We start from the raw sequence: 17,523 nt of genomic DNA on the forward strand, positions 1-17,523 counted from the left end.
CAGCACTGTAAGAAAGGAGTCTGCGCTGGAGGGAGCAGTGTGCACACGTAGGGTTGCTGTGCGTATCTATAAAGGCAGTGAACCCTCTATAGTTCTGAAGGGTTGTGTTCCATATGTGTGTGTGTGTGTATGTTCATAGACCAGTGAGCAGTGTTGCACATGTCCCTAAGCCACTAAACGATGCGGTGTAGGCATCTTTTTGAATTGCACTCTAGCAGGAGTACATTAGTAAGTCAATGAATGACAATGTCAGCGTTTGCTCACTAAGCACCTGTTAGAAATGTACCATCGACCCTCTAAACTGTATCCCTAGTGAGGGGCAACTACTCTAGATAATATTGATGCTGTGTGTGTGTCTGTGTACATAGTACACTGTGCGCACACTCACACATACATACACACAAGCACACATAATATGTGTACAAGTTTCCCTTTTTGGAATAATTTGTTGATAAAACAATGCACACCGTTGAGGGCTAGTGCACATTTATGAATTTACTTCTTTTGCCACATAACTTTCCACTTAATTTGCAGATTTAAACTAAAACTGTTGTCTCTGCGTCACATGGATAACAATAATGCTGCTAGAGAATGTGCTGCATAAATTGTGTTTTACTTGATACATAAATTAGATTACCTTGCGGCAATCTTTGGTCTCCCATTGCTGCATAATCCTGTGCCCTGACAATTGTAAAGCTCTGCAGAGTGCTTTGGAGGCGGTCATAAGGATGATGAAACCCTAATATTATATTAATATATAATATTTTATTATAATTTATTTTCATTATTTTGAGGTTTCCTGTGAAATAGGCCTGTTGATACCTATGCATTTTGGCAATAAAAGCAACCCACCATGCAACACATGTGTGTGCATGTGTGTGCATGCTTGTGATATGTAGAAATCCCTCTGATGTTATAGTTTGTAGGTCATTTCTACACCTCTATTGTGCATGGTTTTCCTTTTTCTCAAGTTCAGGACTCAGCCTCCTGTGCTTCATCAGACTTTTGAATTCACAAAATGTTTCTTTTTTTGAATTAGTACTAGTACAAAACAGAAGAAAGGGCATCACTTTCGGTGAACCATAAACGTTCACTACTATAGCAGCAAGAATACAAAAATATATTTATATATCCTAAAAGTAGGAAGAGGTGCCATTTAGAGACTCGCAAAAAACACAGTTGATGGACAGAATGTAGAACAATGTCATACATTCACCCCAGTACAAGGATCTGGGCCTAAATCCATTGTTTTTTTGCACTCCACACCACCCTGGGTTAGACACTGGCTATATGCAAATCAGCTCTGACCCTGTGCCTCATGGGAACAGTCCAGTCCGAACTACCAAGCTATGTCTTTCCCAGACCGGAATCAAGCATCCAAGGACCGGTTTCTGGCTATCAGCCTTCATTCAGCCTGGATAGCTTGACTCCAGTGGTGTGGAGAGCCTGGGACTCACGTCTGAGCATACCCAGCCCACTCGGGGTGAAAATTGCAAAAAACACAGTTGATGGACAGAATGTAGAACAATGTCATACATTCGCCCCAGTACAAGGATCTGGGCCTAAATCCATCGTTTTTTTGCACTCCACACCACCCTGGGTTAGACACTGGCTATATGCAAATCAGCTCTGACCCTGTGCCTCATTGGGAACAGTCCACTCCGAACTACCAAGCCATGTCTTTCCCAGACCGGAATCAAGCATCCAAGGACCGGTTTCTGGCTATCAGCCTTCATTCAGCCTGGATGGCTTGACTCCAGTGGTGTGGAGAGCCTGGGACTCACGTCTGAGCATACCCAGCCCACTCGGGGTGAAAATTGCAAAAAACACAGTTGATGGACAGAATGTAGGACAATGTCATACATTCACCCCAGTACAAGGATCTGGGCCTAAATCCATCGTTTTTTTGCACTCCACACCACCCTGGGTTAGACACTGGCTATATGCAAATCAGCTCTGACCCTGTGCCTCATGGGAACAGGCCATTTAGAGACTCTGCAAGCACTAGAATGTCATTGCCTGAAGCCTGACATTTCAGTAGCTTTGCCTCTGCTTTAAGGGGTTTTCAGACAGTTTCGCTAGTCGCTCTTCTAGATATGTATATCTCAAGGCTGCATCTCTAACATGGTGGCCAAGTTGCTCCTTGTCAGCTGCAACACATGCCACCAGTCCTTTCTAGTCAAAATCGCTTTGCTTGCTATTGTTTTTTTAGCCAATACCCTAAAACTGAAGGTAAAACTTCAAGTCCCAGAAAGCAACTTGCTATTGGATAACCAGCCAGGTCAAGCTGAAGGTTCGTATATGACTTGGGACTTCGTCACGCCCCTGCTTTTAAAAGGGCACAACAATGCTGTATGGAGACGTGTCCTCACAGTGAGAGAAACATACTACCCTGCATGGAGACTTCATATATCACTGTCACACCACGTAACCTCATCATTCTCTGGCTTCTTCTGGAGTGCCAAGGCAGGGTCTGGTGGCTTAGTGGACCATTGCGCCCACTGTAGGGGCCTGTGTTTGACCTCATTTTCACAGGTTCAAGTCCCGGCAGGTCCACTCAGCCTTTTACCCTTCTGAGTTTGATGAAATGAGTACCATTGAGTTGAGTAACAATAAACATCTGTTATTCAGTGCCAAGATACCCTTCTGGGTGGACGTGGGCTTTACAAATACACAAGTTAGGTTATTTTATGCACTGTTGAAGGCATTGGTAGCATTTGTTGTTATGATGCCTTAGAGGGTTATAGCATTATTTACAAATGAGTCACTCCATCTTTGTTTCCTTTACCCACTGCAGCCTGAGGAGGTCGGCCAGGAGGTCATGGAAGGTTCCGGAGCTGAGCCACTGCTAGAGCCAGAAGGGGAAAACTATGAAGAGCCGCCTCAGGTGAGTCTGGTCTGCTAGAAGTGCTGGAGGGTATCAGGGGAGCTCCAACAGCGACGTAAGAGAGACCAAAAGCCCTGGGAGTCCTCAAGTGGGATATTTCACAGGTTAGGGGCAGCCAAAATGTTATTTTAACAATGTTTTCCAGATATGAAAAGTGTATTGGCCTCATTTAGAGGTGGGTGGTAACAGGAAAACAGGACACATTGATGGAGATGGCTCATGGTAGGCCCCCAGTGCCATTCCCGCCTGCAGGGGCGGCCATATACATCATGTTAACACTGTAAAGGAAATATAAACACATGTACCCCAGACACAGGGAGAAAACAGCCAGCGATTCAGGCACATTGATTGTTTTAATGACACACTTTGGCAGCCTGTGTGCAAGAAATGAAAATAAGCTCTAAAGGATCTGGGGCCGTATTATGCATTGTGATTGTTTGCGCCCGGCACACCTTTTAAAAGGTCGCCGGGTGCAAACTAAAACAATGCGCCCTATTATGATGTATGCGCTGCCCCCAGGGCAGCCGCAGACTTGTGCTGCCCCCAAGGCTGTGCATTCATATGAAAAAAGGAGCAGCTACTCTGTGTTTTCACAGTGCAGGCGGCACCTGCCTGCACTTTTACAGGGTAATAGAGATCCCCTTGCAGGTGGGTGCAGTCAGTGACTGTACCCGCCTGTAAGGGGATATCTGGGGGGACCATGAGACCCCCTTCACCCCCTGCAGAGGGCTGCTGTCAGGAGGCGCACTGATAGTGCGCCACCTTTTAAATGGCACTGTCAGTGCGCCTCCTTAGGGCTTCTTTGACTCTGCGCCTGCGTCTGTAAAATGGCACGGGTGCAGAGTCAAAGGAATTCCCTCATTTGCATAGTACACGCCCCTGTGCAAATGAGAGACCACCCTCTGTTGATAGTACTAGTGCTTTAAGTGTGCCAGCGATATCGGTATTATAGAAGGGGATGCACAAGCGTATACGTCCCCTTCTATAATACCAAAGTGCCCTGGGGGCGCGCAAAGCGGGTGCAAACAACTGTTGGGCTCCAGGGTTTGACAGGGCAACTGTCTGAAAGAATATTATAAAATATACACAAAGTGTGATTTAGCTTCACCCATAGGATTAGCTCTCACTCGTATCTTGCCATTGGCTGTTTTGCTGTATCCTTCAGCCTCCTACGGCATGCTTTCATTGCACTTCATAATGGACTATTTTACATCTCAAAAATACCCTGAATCATTGCACAATACATTCTTTATATCGTAGACTCATTGCATATACATATTTTTGGCAGCAGGCTTTTTTAATGATTTAGTAAGGATTCATTATGCAAGCCAAACAATTGGCTTTGCCAATGCTTCTTCTTTACTGAAGCAGCTCCCATCAAGGAGGCAGGAGAAAAGTAGGTGAAAAAACCTACTGATTCAGAGGGAAACTCTAGTTTAGGTGGGCTGGGTGGACATGAATGGTGCCTTTGCAGCTCCAGCTATTTGGTGGTCTACGCATTAAGCTTTAAATTATCCCCTGCGTGGCACTCTGGAATGAGACGGCTTTCTACAGTGTGAGTAATACTGCCGATGAATGATAATTGGCATACCTGAAGGAAGGCTGAGGTGATGGGGAGGTACAGAGCATAGGGACGCAAACCAAACAGTCCACTGATGGGGCCTACAGAGAAGCACACCTGCCAGCTCGCACGGTGCCACCATGTGACACACGATATCGGCTCCCATCACACTGTCTTCTGGGAAGGAGCCGATATTACGCGGTGGCAGAGAAAACGAGCTGAAAACCACTGTAAATAATGGTTTTCGAGCTGACGTCCCTTAAGGGGTGTGAAAATGCCGCAGGACATCGGCGCCAGCCTCAGCAAGCCTTTTTGGGTGGGGCGAGCTTGAGGGAGGGTTGATGTTCAAAAGTAGCCCCGCCCCTTCAATGCCCCGCCCCCTCTTCACACAGTGAGATTGTTCTTCAAGTTGGCAGTTATGGAGAAGCCCACATAATTCACTACAGACAGGTGCATTTGAAAGGCGTTTACACCAGGGGCAGTCCTCCCACATTTGAAAATGAACAAAAACCTTGGCCATTAGTCAGCCCTCACAGCCTGATGTGTGACTGACTGGTAATTCTACACCCCCCAACTGCCTCTCAGGGACATTTCCCTGTTATGAAATCGCCTGGTTTTATTATTAGGATTTTGTTTTCCTTACTTTATTTGCTTTTACATTAGACCTTATTAAGTTCTTGGAAACCTGCCTGAAATGCTCTCCACTGATATGAACATCTTGCAGGTTGATTTTGAAAGTTGGTGATCTTATATTGCCATCTTGTGGTTGTTGGAATAAGGCAGCCATTTATTTAGAATACATTCGTTCTCATCTCAGAGGGCGCTGCTGATAAGGTGTTTTGTAGACCTTGGAAAAGCTTAATTTACATCCGTGAAATTTGCAAACTTTGTTGAAATTTCGCATTACATGATTTTACTTAATTTTTGCCCTCCGGAAGAGTGGTCCATGCAGAAAATAGCTCCTTCAAACGTCTCCTTCTGTTATCTTGTAATTACTTTTTTTATGCATATCATGCTCTCACATAAAAAAAAAATCAAATCATGTGAAATGCGGGCAACCCATGCTAAAAAGAATTATGTGATCTTTTTATTACATTTTGAAAACTTTAGCAAAATAAAAAAAACACATTTTCCCACCGTTAGGTTATTAACGAATCACACTCAAAGTGCTTCTACTTCACGAAAATAAGTCCTGAAAAGATTTTTTTCAAAGGTTAGGAAACAATAGGTATTCTGGGAAAATCGATGTAAGAATGCTAGCTGCACCTGTAAATCTCCTTGAGGGAAACATTCTGCAGAGAACCTGAGTTTGAACTAGTTGTTAATATGTAAAAAAAAAAAAAAAAAGTGACGGAGCTCTCTTCAGGCGGCAGCTTCAGCCTGCCCATTTCTCCCGTTAGTGTTGCCTAACACAGAACCAACAAGCCCTGAAAGTGGGGAGAGGATGTGAGGTAATGGCCAGAGCTGCCGACTTTGGAGCTGGGGAACCAGGTTCTAGTCTCAGTGTCGGCTCAATATCCTGTGATTTTGGGCATTCACTTAATCTCGCTGTGCCTACCATAAATTAATGTGTCCTTAAATGTTGCTTAAGTGCCGGTGTTGATGGTTAAGTGCCGGTGCTGAACACCAGAAACCACTGGCTCAAATTAAGCACTGTATTTAACGTAGCTTGGGAGATGGCCATACACATGGGTTACATTTGTGCCTTAAACTTCGTCCAAGAGAATGAAGCTGGGACTGAGGGCCTGATTTCGAGGTTGGCGGGTGGATTACTTAGTCACAAACATGACAGATATTCTGTCTGTCTTATTACAAGTGCCATTCGATGTGATGCACTTGTAATAAGGCAGATGAGATGTCGGTCACATTTGTCATGGAGTAACCCATCCGTCAACCTCTAAATCAGGCCCTAAGTCAGCACGTGTTTCATCACCAGAGCACCCACCTTCCTATCCACTCCATGAGCCACCATAGCTTGCCTGATCTTCAAGGGCTGCCCTAGTCACTCTGCGATCAAGCAAGTGGTATTCAACTGTAATATCAACTTTTGAATATCATCCTACACAATTATTGTAGCTAGAACACGACTATGACAATATTATGAAGGTAAGAATAGGTAGGTAAGTGTAAATGTACTGTTCTTGCGGGCTGGAAGATGGTGAGTGGGGTCCGGCCTGCAGGTACCCCAGGAAGGTTGCCATCCGGGTGGGGTTCTGGCTTATACAGCTGAAGCTGCGGCACAAGCTTACTTTATGCACACATTGCTCCATGCCATGGGACGTAGCGACTCTGACCGATGCCCAAGGGGATGTGGCCAAAGGGGAACGTTGGTCCAAACGCTGTGGGACTAACCAAAACTGAGAGTATTTTGGACAGAGATGCAATGGACGCTTTCTGGGGTGTTGTGAGAGGCTGTAGCCCCCCCCCCCCAACGGATCCACCTGGGTCTCTGGGGGGATGTAACCCTGGATAGATACACACTCCTCCTGTGCAACACAGCACTGGTGGTGAAATAATGGGATGTGATATGATATTGGGGGTCTGCTCAGACCATGGCGTTGATAGACTGGTGCAAGCAGGCAGGGGATCTGATACACTAGGCAAGGGGTGCCCCTGGAAATTTGCAAAGATATGGGACCCATAGTCAGAGGTAGAGGGAGAGAGAATGTAAGAGGGAAATAAACCTGATGGCCACCGCACACCCTGGGGGGAGGGTTAGTCTTGGGGGTTTTGTATACCTACGGCCCCAAGAATGGACTTGCTATCTCTATGGAACTGAGTACTGTCTGATTAATATCAAAACTGTCACATTCCATATCCTGAATAGTTATATGCTGCAGTGACTGAGAGGTTTTGTTGGTTCCAGTGGTGGCTGGCAGGGAATGGGGTGGCGTGACGGGGACAAAATATTTTAAAAAAAACACTTACATCCTGACAGTCGCTGGCCGCCATCTCGCCTCCTCTGTTGCTTCGACCCAAAAGGAGGAAGCACACGGGCTCCTCTAAGCCAATCAACACGCTGCAATACAGCATTGTGATTGGTCTGAGCGCTGTTGTTTGGCGCTCAGACGGGGACCGGGAGCCTGTGCATGTACCTCACCAGGCTATGTATTGCACCCTGGTGGGGAACATGCAAAGTGCACATGACTGTTTGGCCGGCCCAAGACAGTTGCCCAACCTTAATGCTCACTTAGGGTGTGCAAACCACTCCTCCCCCTGTGGTACCAGCCCTGCCCAAACCCAGCCCAGTAGCTCTGAAAAATAAAATGATAATAACAATGTTATTATCATTTTATTTTCCTTCTCCGAGAGCAGTGGGACGATGCTTCTCCACCTGGTTGGTTCATGTTACGTTAAAGTGTTATATGTTGGTGCCACTGCATAATAACAATAACAAGAATAAATAAAAAGAATGTATTGTTCTTAACTCCACATTTATGTATCTTGATGTATGTTTTTATACCAATATACATAGATACCGATTTAGAAATAGATTAAGATATAGATATCTTCAAGGTACTTAAATGTGGAGTTAATATTTGTAAATCTGTACATACCTCTTACGTTCATGATATTGTGTTAATGGATATTTTGCCTACGATCATTATGGCAGGTATTATGTTTGTACTCGCTATTTTGACATAGAACCGTAAATGTGTGAAGAACTTTCTAGAATCGTGCGTACCTTTTATATTTTTTCAGGATTATCATAATCGATTTCTTAAGTTTTAATATGCTTATTAAAGTTAGTAGATGTGACATACTATAAAATACCACGGATGATGCTACGCAATTCTAATTTTAATCTCAAATCCAAGTGTAAATCTTTTTCTATTTATTTGGAAGGTCTTGTGATCGCTTCCTGGTGCTTTATTGTGTTCAACTTGCCCTGTTTATCTCCCCACGAACTCAGCCTGCCACCAGGCACGAGGACGGATGTCACGTGGACTCACTGTTCACACTTCCAGCAGAATTGTTTCTGCTTGGTTGGCTGGTGGATGTCGCTGATTTGTTGCTAAGCTATGCCACCTGCACTCTAAGGGGATTTTATTTAAGCCCCTTGCGCCGTCGGTGTGTCACTTTTCCCATATTAAAAATGACGCTTCTTATGAAACCCTTACCTATGTCTATTATGGAATCTTTTTTTTTTTTGTAACTCTTTTTATTATTAATAAAAAATAAACCAACAAGGCAATAAAAGGCAATACAGCTGGATATGTGTTCAAGGAGGGAGGAAAGTGCAGTACAATTTAATACAAATCAACAGTGCGAGGGGGGCAGGGGGGAAATCAGAGTCATAATACATTGAGGCTTAAACAACACTAGGAATGTCGGGTCAGGGGAAAAGAGGAACATCCATAACATCAGCGAGGGGAGGTGTACATATATCACCCCGGTAGGAGTTCCATTGGGCCCAGATTTTACCCCACTTCTTACGTCTGCCGTGTGCCACATACACCGTCTTCTCTCTAAACATACACCAGTCCATGTTCTCCTTCCATGCCAAGACCGTGGGCGGTCTCTGGGAACCCCACAACTGCGCAATATCTCTCTTGGCGACCATATTCCCAAGGGTCGCCCACTGAGTCTGTGCCACATCATAATCAGTTGGTTCCCAACCATTCAACAAACAACGCCTGGCTTCAGGCAACAGCGCAACACCCGTGACCTCCTCCATCACAGCATGCACTCGACTGCAAAACACTACCACTTCCGGACATTCCCAAATTATGTGGAGGAAAGTACCAATTAAATCGCATCCAAGCTTACACAACCCATCCACAGAATAACCCATATGAATCAGGCGAGGGCCGGTCACATAAATCCGATGCAGGATCTTAAGCTGTACGAGTCGGAGACGGGTCGGAATCGCGACCTCCTTAGGTGAGGATATTGCCAGTCCTCGTCATCCAACTCTAGACCGTCACTGGTCCAGAACTCTCTGAGTTGCGCCAACAGGTCCGCTCGATCGTTAATCAATTTCTTATATATCAAAGAAATAGTGCTGTCGGGAACATATCCGTCAAGCACCCGATCTTCGAGTGGGGATGATTCCGGGATAACAATACCTTCAGGAAAACCGAACTCAACGCATGGCGAATCTGCACATAACGGAAGAACTCCTTGTCACTCAGCTCATATTCTACCTTCAACTCCTCAAAGGTCTTAATCCTACCTTTGGCCCAGAGATCACTCACCTTGCAAATACCGATCATATCCCACTTCTCAAAACCTTTCGTCTTCCACAGGCTGCCCAGACTTTCAGACGCAAAGAGCGGAGTCGCCCGGGTCAGTCGATCCCTCCATCCCATTGCCGCATTCGCACATTGCCACACTCGCACCGCTATCTTAGTGGGTCCCGAAAGTTTCCCTCCTGCAGATTTGGAATAAAACGCCCTGTTATAATCTCCACCCGGTAGCAGCCACTTATCCATCTCAAACGCCGGATTTAACGCAGGACCGTACATTACATGATTAATCGCTCCCAGCTGAGAGGCCCAATAGTATCGCCTAATATCCGGAAGTGCGATACCGCCGTCATACCAGGGAAGCGTCAGCTTGGCGAGGGCGATACGTGAACGTCCATCCCATATCAATCGCCTCTGCAAACTCTCCACCTCCCGGAAATAGCTCGCCGGAATGACATCAAATGTGTTCTGAAGCGCAATAATAAAAACTGCGGCAAGCACATCATTTTGAAAAGAGCTGCACGCCCGAGGGGGGACAATGGGAGTCTGCGCCAGGCTACAACGTCAGATTTTAACCGTTGGAGCGGAGGAAGCAGATTACGATCGTAACGGACCCCGGGGTCTAATGTAATAAAGACCCCCAAATACTTAAATCCCATCTGCGTTACCTGTATGGGGCAACCGCGCGGCAAAGAGGGAGTGTCACCCGAGAGTACGTAGACACAGGACTTGGACCAATTAATCACAAGGCCGGAGTTCCTCCCGAACGAGTTCAGCACATCAAACAGCACAATCAACGACTTTCGAGGCGATGTGAGATACAACAAGATGTCGTCTGCATAGAGTGATATTCGATCCTCAAAGTCTGGGGTCCACTGAATACCCTTCATCGATGGCTCCCACCGCAGCCAAGCAGCCAGGGGTTCCAAGGCAAGGGCAAAAAGAAGCAGGGACAACGGACACCCCTGCCGCGTGCCCCTCCCAAGAACAAAGGACGTAGAAACCCGACCATTCGCCACAATCTGAGCCAATGGTTCCTCATACAAAAGTTTCACCCAGCCAATGAAACCAGGGCCAAAACCGAACTTTGCAAGGGCAGCCCAAAGATACGGCCATTCCACTGTATGAAAGGCCATCGTAGCGTCCAAGGAAGCCAAGATGGCCGGTTCACGCAGTGACGCTTCTCTCGCGAGAACGCCATGCAAGCGCCGCAAGTTCAATTCTGTATTGCGATGTGGAATGAAACCGGATTGATCCGGATGGATCAGGTCACTGATTACCTTTATCAAGCGGTTTGCCAGCAACTTTGCGAGGATCTTGGGCTCCGCATTTAGAAGCAAAATCGGCCTATAAGATGCACAGCGATCCCGCGGCTTCCCTTCCTTATGAATCACCACAATGGTCGAAAGCCGCTGATCACGGGGGAGGGAGACGATGTCTCGCGATTCCAGGAATATATCACGAAGATACAGGGCCATTTTGTCAGGACGCAGCTTGTAAAGCTCGATGGGGAGACCATTAGGCCCCATAGCTTTTCCCGAACGGACAGAAAAAATAGCGAGTGCCACCTTGTCAACTGAAAGTGCTGCGTCCATCAGGTCCCTATCTGAATCCGACAGGCAAGGCAACGCAATATCTAGTAACAGCAGATGTGAGTCTTCCTCTGGTTTATCAGAAACTGGGGAATACACATTTCGAAAATGTTCATCAAAACATTCAACAATCTCAACAGGGTTAGTCACTCGCACTCCATCTGTTCTCTCAATCACAGGAACCACACGACTCGCCCTCTCCTTTCTGTCTAACCAAGCAATCAATTTCCCAGCCTTGTCTCCCACCTCATATAGCCGTCCCTGCTGCTCTCTACTCATAACTCTAGCAGCGTCCGTTACCTATGCCCTATAATCAAGTTGTTTGAGACTGAGGACATGAACCTTATCAGGTGTGATACCCAACTCCAAATCGCTTTCCAGCTCAGCTATTTCGGTCTCGAGGCCGACCACCGCCTCATTTTTGCTTTTCTTGACACCAGCGATCAATGACAGCGCCTGTCCACGGATAACCATCTTGAAAGCCTCCCACAGTGAAACAGAAGAGGACACAGACCCCACATTCTCAGCAAAATACAGATTCAGAGACTTAACCAACTCTGCCCGGGTTTTGGGGTTACGGAGATACCAAGGATTGATCGGGGCCACTCGACCCTCAGCTCCCATCCTCGTGTCCATCAAAAGCCACAGTGGGGAGTGATTTGAAATACCCCGGGCCAGGTGTCTAACTTCCCGAACCGACGAGGCCTGTGCTGCTGGCATCAAGACATAGTCAAGTCTAGAGTGACTACCGTGAGCACCAGAGTGGAAGGTGTATTGCGCCTGTCCCGGATGCAGCAGCCTCCAACAATCTACCAGTCCCAGCGTCTCCAGAAAGCCACTCAGCCAAGACTGTGATCTCGTGAGGTCCCTGGGGGGGTAGCGGTCCTCCCTACCACAGACGACAGAATTGAAATCTCCACCCATCACCAGAATGCCCTCTGGAAGCCCCAGAACTACACTCCCCAAATCAGCAAAAGTCGTAGTCTGCAGACCAGGTGGGACATATACAGAAAGCAGTGAGATAGTCTTCCCCTCCCACCTACCAGTGAGAGCAACGTAGCGCCCCCTGTCGTCGAGGATTATGTCGTCTACCTCCAGGGGGAGGGAGCTCTTAACTAGAATACCCACCCCCCTAGAACCAGTAGTGAATCCAGAGTGTGCAGCAAGACGATATCCTCGCCTATTCATAGCACGGCATGTGTTTCTGATCAGATGTGTCTCTTGCAGTAACACTACATCAGGGGAGAGGCGTCTCAGTAGTTGCAACACTACACCACGTTTTATCCTATCCCCCAACCCGTTAACATTCCAACACGGCAACTTCAACCCCCTACCCCCATCCCAGAAGTGAATGCAGAACCCACCCCATAGCGAACCCAACACCGAGATCCAGAAGTAAAACAATACGTTGCCTTGAGAAAAAATGAAACACACCCAAACACCCCCCCCACCCCCCAACAAATACCTAATACAACCCCCCCCACCCTGCACCCCTGCGTTAGACTCAAAAGCCACCCCAATTTGCAGTGTGCCTGTCGCCCTAACATTAAACTATTCTACAAAAAGAAACCCGGAGGAGGAAAGAGTCCCACTCCCCCCGCCACCTCTGGGTATCCCACCATAAGTAACGCAAGTGTAAAAGCCATCGAACTACAGCTGCAAATGATGCACAATGTCCGGAAACCAGAAACCACTTCTCATTCCTGTTCCAACGGGCCACCTTCAGCTCCTCCAGAATGTTCCGTGCGATCACGCTGCGTAGGCAATGTATCAAGCCAGTCACTCACTCTCTCAGGGCGGTCAAAGAAAAACGTCTGATCCTCGTATTCAATATGCAGCCGAGTTGGGAAGAGCATAGCGTATTTTATACCCATGTCCCTCAGTCATCGCTTCACCCCCTGAAACCCCATCCTTTGCTTCTGAACGAACTGGGTGAAATCTGGGTAGAAGCTCACCGTAGTGTTTTCGAACTTCGTGGGGCCGCCCACCCGTGATGCCTGCAGGATAGCGTCTCTATCTCTGAAGTTGAAAATTCTGGCGATGATAGGCCGCGGAGGGGCACCCTGCTTCGGCTTCCCATCCGGCACTCTGTGTGCACGTTCCACCGCAAAGAAGTTGCTCAGGCCTTTGGGGGCGAGATGATTTAGGATGAGGTCCTCCACTAGGAGATCTGCAGCTGGTTCTTCCGATTTTTCAGGGACCCCAATAATACGTACGTTATTAAGTCTGGCCCGACTTTCAAAATCCTCCAGCCGACGAGCAAAGAGATCATTGGAGGATCGTAGGTTGCGAACCTCCGTCTGTAAATCGGACACATCAGTCACAAGGCTGGAGGTCTTCAAATCTAAGGATTTGACCTTTTCGTTAGTCTTTGATAAGTCCACCCTGATCAAATTGGCGTCGATTGCCACAGTGTCAAGATTAAGGCCCAAAGCCTCATATTGCTGGCCAATGGAGGTCTTCATACTAGCAATGGCGCCCATGACATCCTGCAGAGTCAAATCATCCGCCACGGCTGAGCCGTCACCTGCCTCTTCCAGAGACTTACTCGCACCACCGGGGGACCCCTTAGGATGGGTATAGCGATCCATAATGTTCGATTGAATAGTACCCCCCCCGGTGACTGGTCTTGGTCTTCCGTTTCTCGCTATCGGGTTTGCCCGTCATAGTGGGTGTTGCGCCCCGGAGGGGCCTTTGAGACCTGGTAAAAATGACTACTCACGATTCACCCACCGGGATCTCCAAAAGCGAATTTCAGCAGGATATCACCACAACCATAAACACTCAGCAGTTGGCACACGGTGAAGTTGCGGGGTCCAGCTGCATCCCGGGCTACCAGAGCGGACCTGAGATAGGAGGAGGCCAAAGAACCAAAACGAAACCGAAAGTTAACTCCAAGGTCGTGAACAGAGCCCCGCAGGCCGTTGTTATTCAACTACTGCCTGGGCACCATAATGACTCGAGCCCCGGGTAGCTCCGTGGAGCAGGCCACGAAAGTTCAAAGTATCGTAGTTGCGGTTCCCGGAGTCCAAATCAATTTCTGAAAGCAGCTATTATATCATCTGGGTCGCGTCTTCAATAACCCGTCTTCGTAATCAGGATAGAATTCAGGATAGATGCGGGAGGTGGCGAGGGTCTCGGGAGCCCTGTGCTCACGCGGCCATCTCGGATGCGCGCGAAGCTCCTCCCTCTATTATGGAATCTTAGTGAATATCTTTCAAGCTGCTCTGCAATATCGCAAACTTATTTCCAGGATGAACAGCTGTGTGGGAGGGCTGCACTTTATGAACTATTATTTATTTATTTATTTATTTTTTAGATGAATTGAGCTAGATTTTAGAAGTATCAGTTTCACTGTTTCAGAATGTTTCGAAATACTGTCAAAATGTCACCACAATGGATTTTTAAAATCCGTCTCATCCACTGGGATTGCCTCTGGGCGCTATTCCATTCCATCGTTTTCTGGTTCGTCTGTGCTGTTGCAGAGGGGGAACAACGGAATCCCAATCATTTTTGACCACACTCTAAAGATGAGTCTAGTTCAAACTCCTGCCTCACTTCAATCGTGAAAGGAAACTCAAGGCATCCTAAATGAGTGTTTGAGGGGTCATAACTGAATTGCACAAAGGTGAGCCCCTTTTGCGATGGCCCCAGTGAGATGAAACACGTCCACAAAGTCCCTCTGAGGGCTTCTTAGTGGTAAGGAAAAGTTGTTTAAATGCTTTGTTATTTCCATACATATATTGACGGCAGGAAGAGAGCACTAGTCCCATTTAGCGTGTCCTTGTACACAGCAGTTGCAGCAGGACCTGGCCCTAGTTATAGACTCATTCTAAGGTCTCAAACACCCCAGTTAAAATACTTCTTATTTGTGGTATTGGGTTGTTTGTTGAACCAGTTTACTATATTATTTTGGTGTATAGTGGAAATAAAACCTCAAATGTTTATTGCTACTGTTTTTACACGATATCGCTACAGCACAGTTTTGTATTCAGAATTATCTAAAGGTAAGACCTAGAGGAAATTTCCTACACAAGTATCAGTAGTATGTGTGCTCACTTCACAATGGCTGCTGAGTGAAAAAATATGGGCATAAAAACTGTTTGCACACAATTTTAAGGTCTGGCCTAGAGATAGCTTCAGCAGTCTGTTTGCCTTATCTTAAAAGACAGACATGAATAGAAATACATATGTATGTACATATATAGATGGGCTTTCTGTCAGCACTCTATATCTATTAGCGTGTTCGAGTGTTATTTGCACTACGCTCACACCCACTGCAGCATGTAGCATAGGGAATTTGGTCAGTCCCTTTAGCCCTTAGCTCTCTCGCACTGTGACAGCATTTTTCTTGATCACACGTGTACATCCATCGAGGAAGAAAAGCAATTCTGTGCCAGGGTAGTTGAACCAATACTTTAGTTTGCCAGTGCAGTTTTCTTTCGATACTGTATCTTATTTTATTTTTTAGTGGCCATGTGTGTTTAAATCATGTCTTCATGTCACATTTATTCAAAGCCCATAATAACCTTTTTTATGTAAAAAAAATCTAATTTTCTTGTAATGTGCCAGAAAACTGAAAGTGTTTCTACACCTGTTATTAGTACACCTGCTTGCTAGTAAGTTCCTATACTGTTCTATTAAAATAGCATAAGTGGTTGTATTTTTTAAAAGTAAACTTTTCATTGCAACAACATGACCGCCACAGTTAGGTAGCATGTTTTAATTTTGTATTCTTTGCCTTAGATTTGCTGAATATGCTGGGAAAAATAAATAAAATTGACCATCACACCAGCTTGCCAAGACCAGACCTACTGACTATCCCAATGCTTGTTCTCTTTGTGCATAACGTGGAATGAAGCTGTTAGTCTCTATCTTTATCTTGGGTTTCTTTTACTTTTCTTTAAAATATTTTATAATTCCTATTTCCTTGTTCTCTGACACTTTTACAAGCATCTTGTTTGCAGTTTTCCTTAATATCCACTGTTCAGATTGAAGCCAAATAATCTCTGGAAATGTGCTTGTAGGTACTGGCCATCTTTTGTGTGGTGTACCACCAGATTCTTTGTATCTGCTGGCCATAGAACTCTGTGCAGTTTATCTCTGCTAAGCAGTGGTAATGTGCTTGTGCCCCCTTCTGATATGATGAAATGAGTATACTCCTAATTGGTATACTTAGCTTACCTGTAGGTCCTTAGATGTCTCTGGTTTTCTGAGAATAGCTCTAAGTCCAGCTATGCCTGTAGATTGTCTGTCGTGGAATGACCTGTAGCATACCATGTGGAAGGAGATTAAGCTCGGGTCCCATCTTGAGATGTTAGGATTGCCTGACTGGGTGCTGATGACCACACGGTCCATAGCAGCCTAACAGGGGAGTCAGAATGACCTGGAGCCTGAAAAAGTGGCCCAGGTGCCTCCCCAAAAGAGGAGGGATAAGCGCATGGGAAACTAGCCCTGGAAGTTCCCACAGTCCAGGAGAAGGCTGGCACTCAGGAGGAGGCCCGGTACCTACAGGAGAAGATATTTCTTCCCTGGGAGACCTGCATGAGAAGGGTGGTTTGCAGGCTTAAGGAGAATCATGTCAAGCAGAGCTCTGCAAGGTGCAAGGTGAGTTCTCCAGTCTTGAGGGCCTGTGGCGAAAGGCAAAGGCCCAGAGAAATAGCAACACCTCTGGTGATCACCACATTTATTTGGAGAATAGTCTACAGTATAGTGAGCCTAAGGGCGCTAAGCCTGGGCCAATTAGAGTGATGGTGCCTCCCACCCCCAGTGCTATTGGGCCTTCCTACTGGCGTTGGCTCATAACATACCCTTGCAGCTCGTCTGAGGCAGGTCAAAACCTTTGACCATCTTGTCACCCACTTCTATGGAGTCTAGATGAGGACCAAGGCAGATGCATTCTGTGGGTCCTGTGTTACTTACCAAGTCACGTGTGAAGCATAAAGTGCCCATACAACTGTTCTCCATGGTGTGAACACCCTTTGAGAGGGTGGGGCTAGACATTGTTAGGCCTCTGGACCCAAAGCCTGGCTAAGAGAGCAGGTTTATCATGGTCTTGGTTGAACATGCCTCACAGAACCCTGAAACAATACATACCCCTTAGGACAGTGACTATGCTTGTGTGGCCAGCACACTGACGACAAACGTTACCTGAGTGGGTTTCCCCAATGAGGTAATGTCTGGAAGAGGCACCAAATTTTCGTCAGCCTACATAAAGACCATGTTACCTACAAGTTCTTCACACCAAAAGAACCCCAGACCAGTGGGCTTGCTGAAAGGTTTAACAAGACCCTG

At 46.5% G+C, this 17,523-nt stretch overlaps 1 protein-coding gene across 2 annotated transcripts in view; it reads left to right on the plus strand.

The window, feature by feature from the left end:
• Nucleotides 1-17,523, plus strand: part of SNCB (synuclein beta) — a 132,405-nt gene that overhangs the window by 93,951 nt on the left and 20,931 nt on the right. For both annotated transcript variants that reach the window (XM_078652804.1, XM_078652803.1), the window contains exon 5: nt 2,798-2,887. In XM_078652804.1, coding sequence (XP_078508930.1) covers nt 2,798-2,887 — 90 coding nt within the window. The remainder of the gene's footprint in view (nt 1-2,797; nt 2,888-17,523) is intronic.

This window comes from Lissotriton helveticus, chromosome 7 (genome assembly GCF_964261635.1).
Source record: "Lissotriton helveticus chromosome 7, aLisHel1.1, whole genome shotgun sequence".
NCBI classification, from domain to species: Eukaryota; Metazoa; Chordata; class Amphibia; order Caudata; family Salamandridae; genus Lissotriton; species Lissotriton helveticus.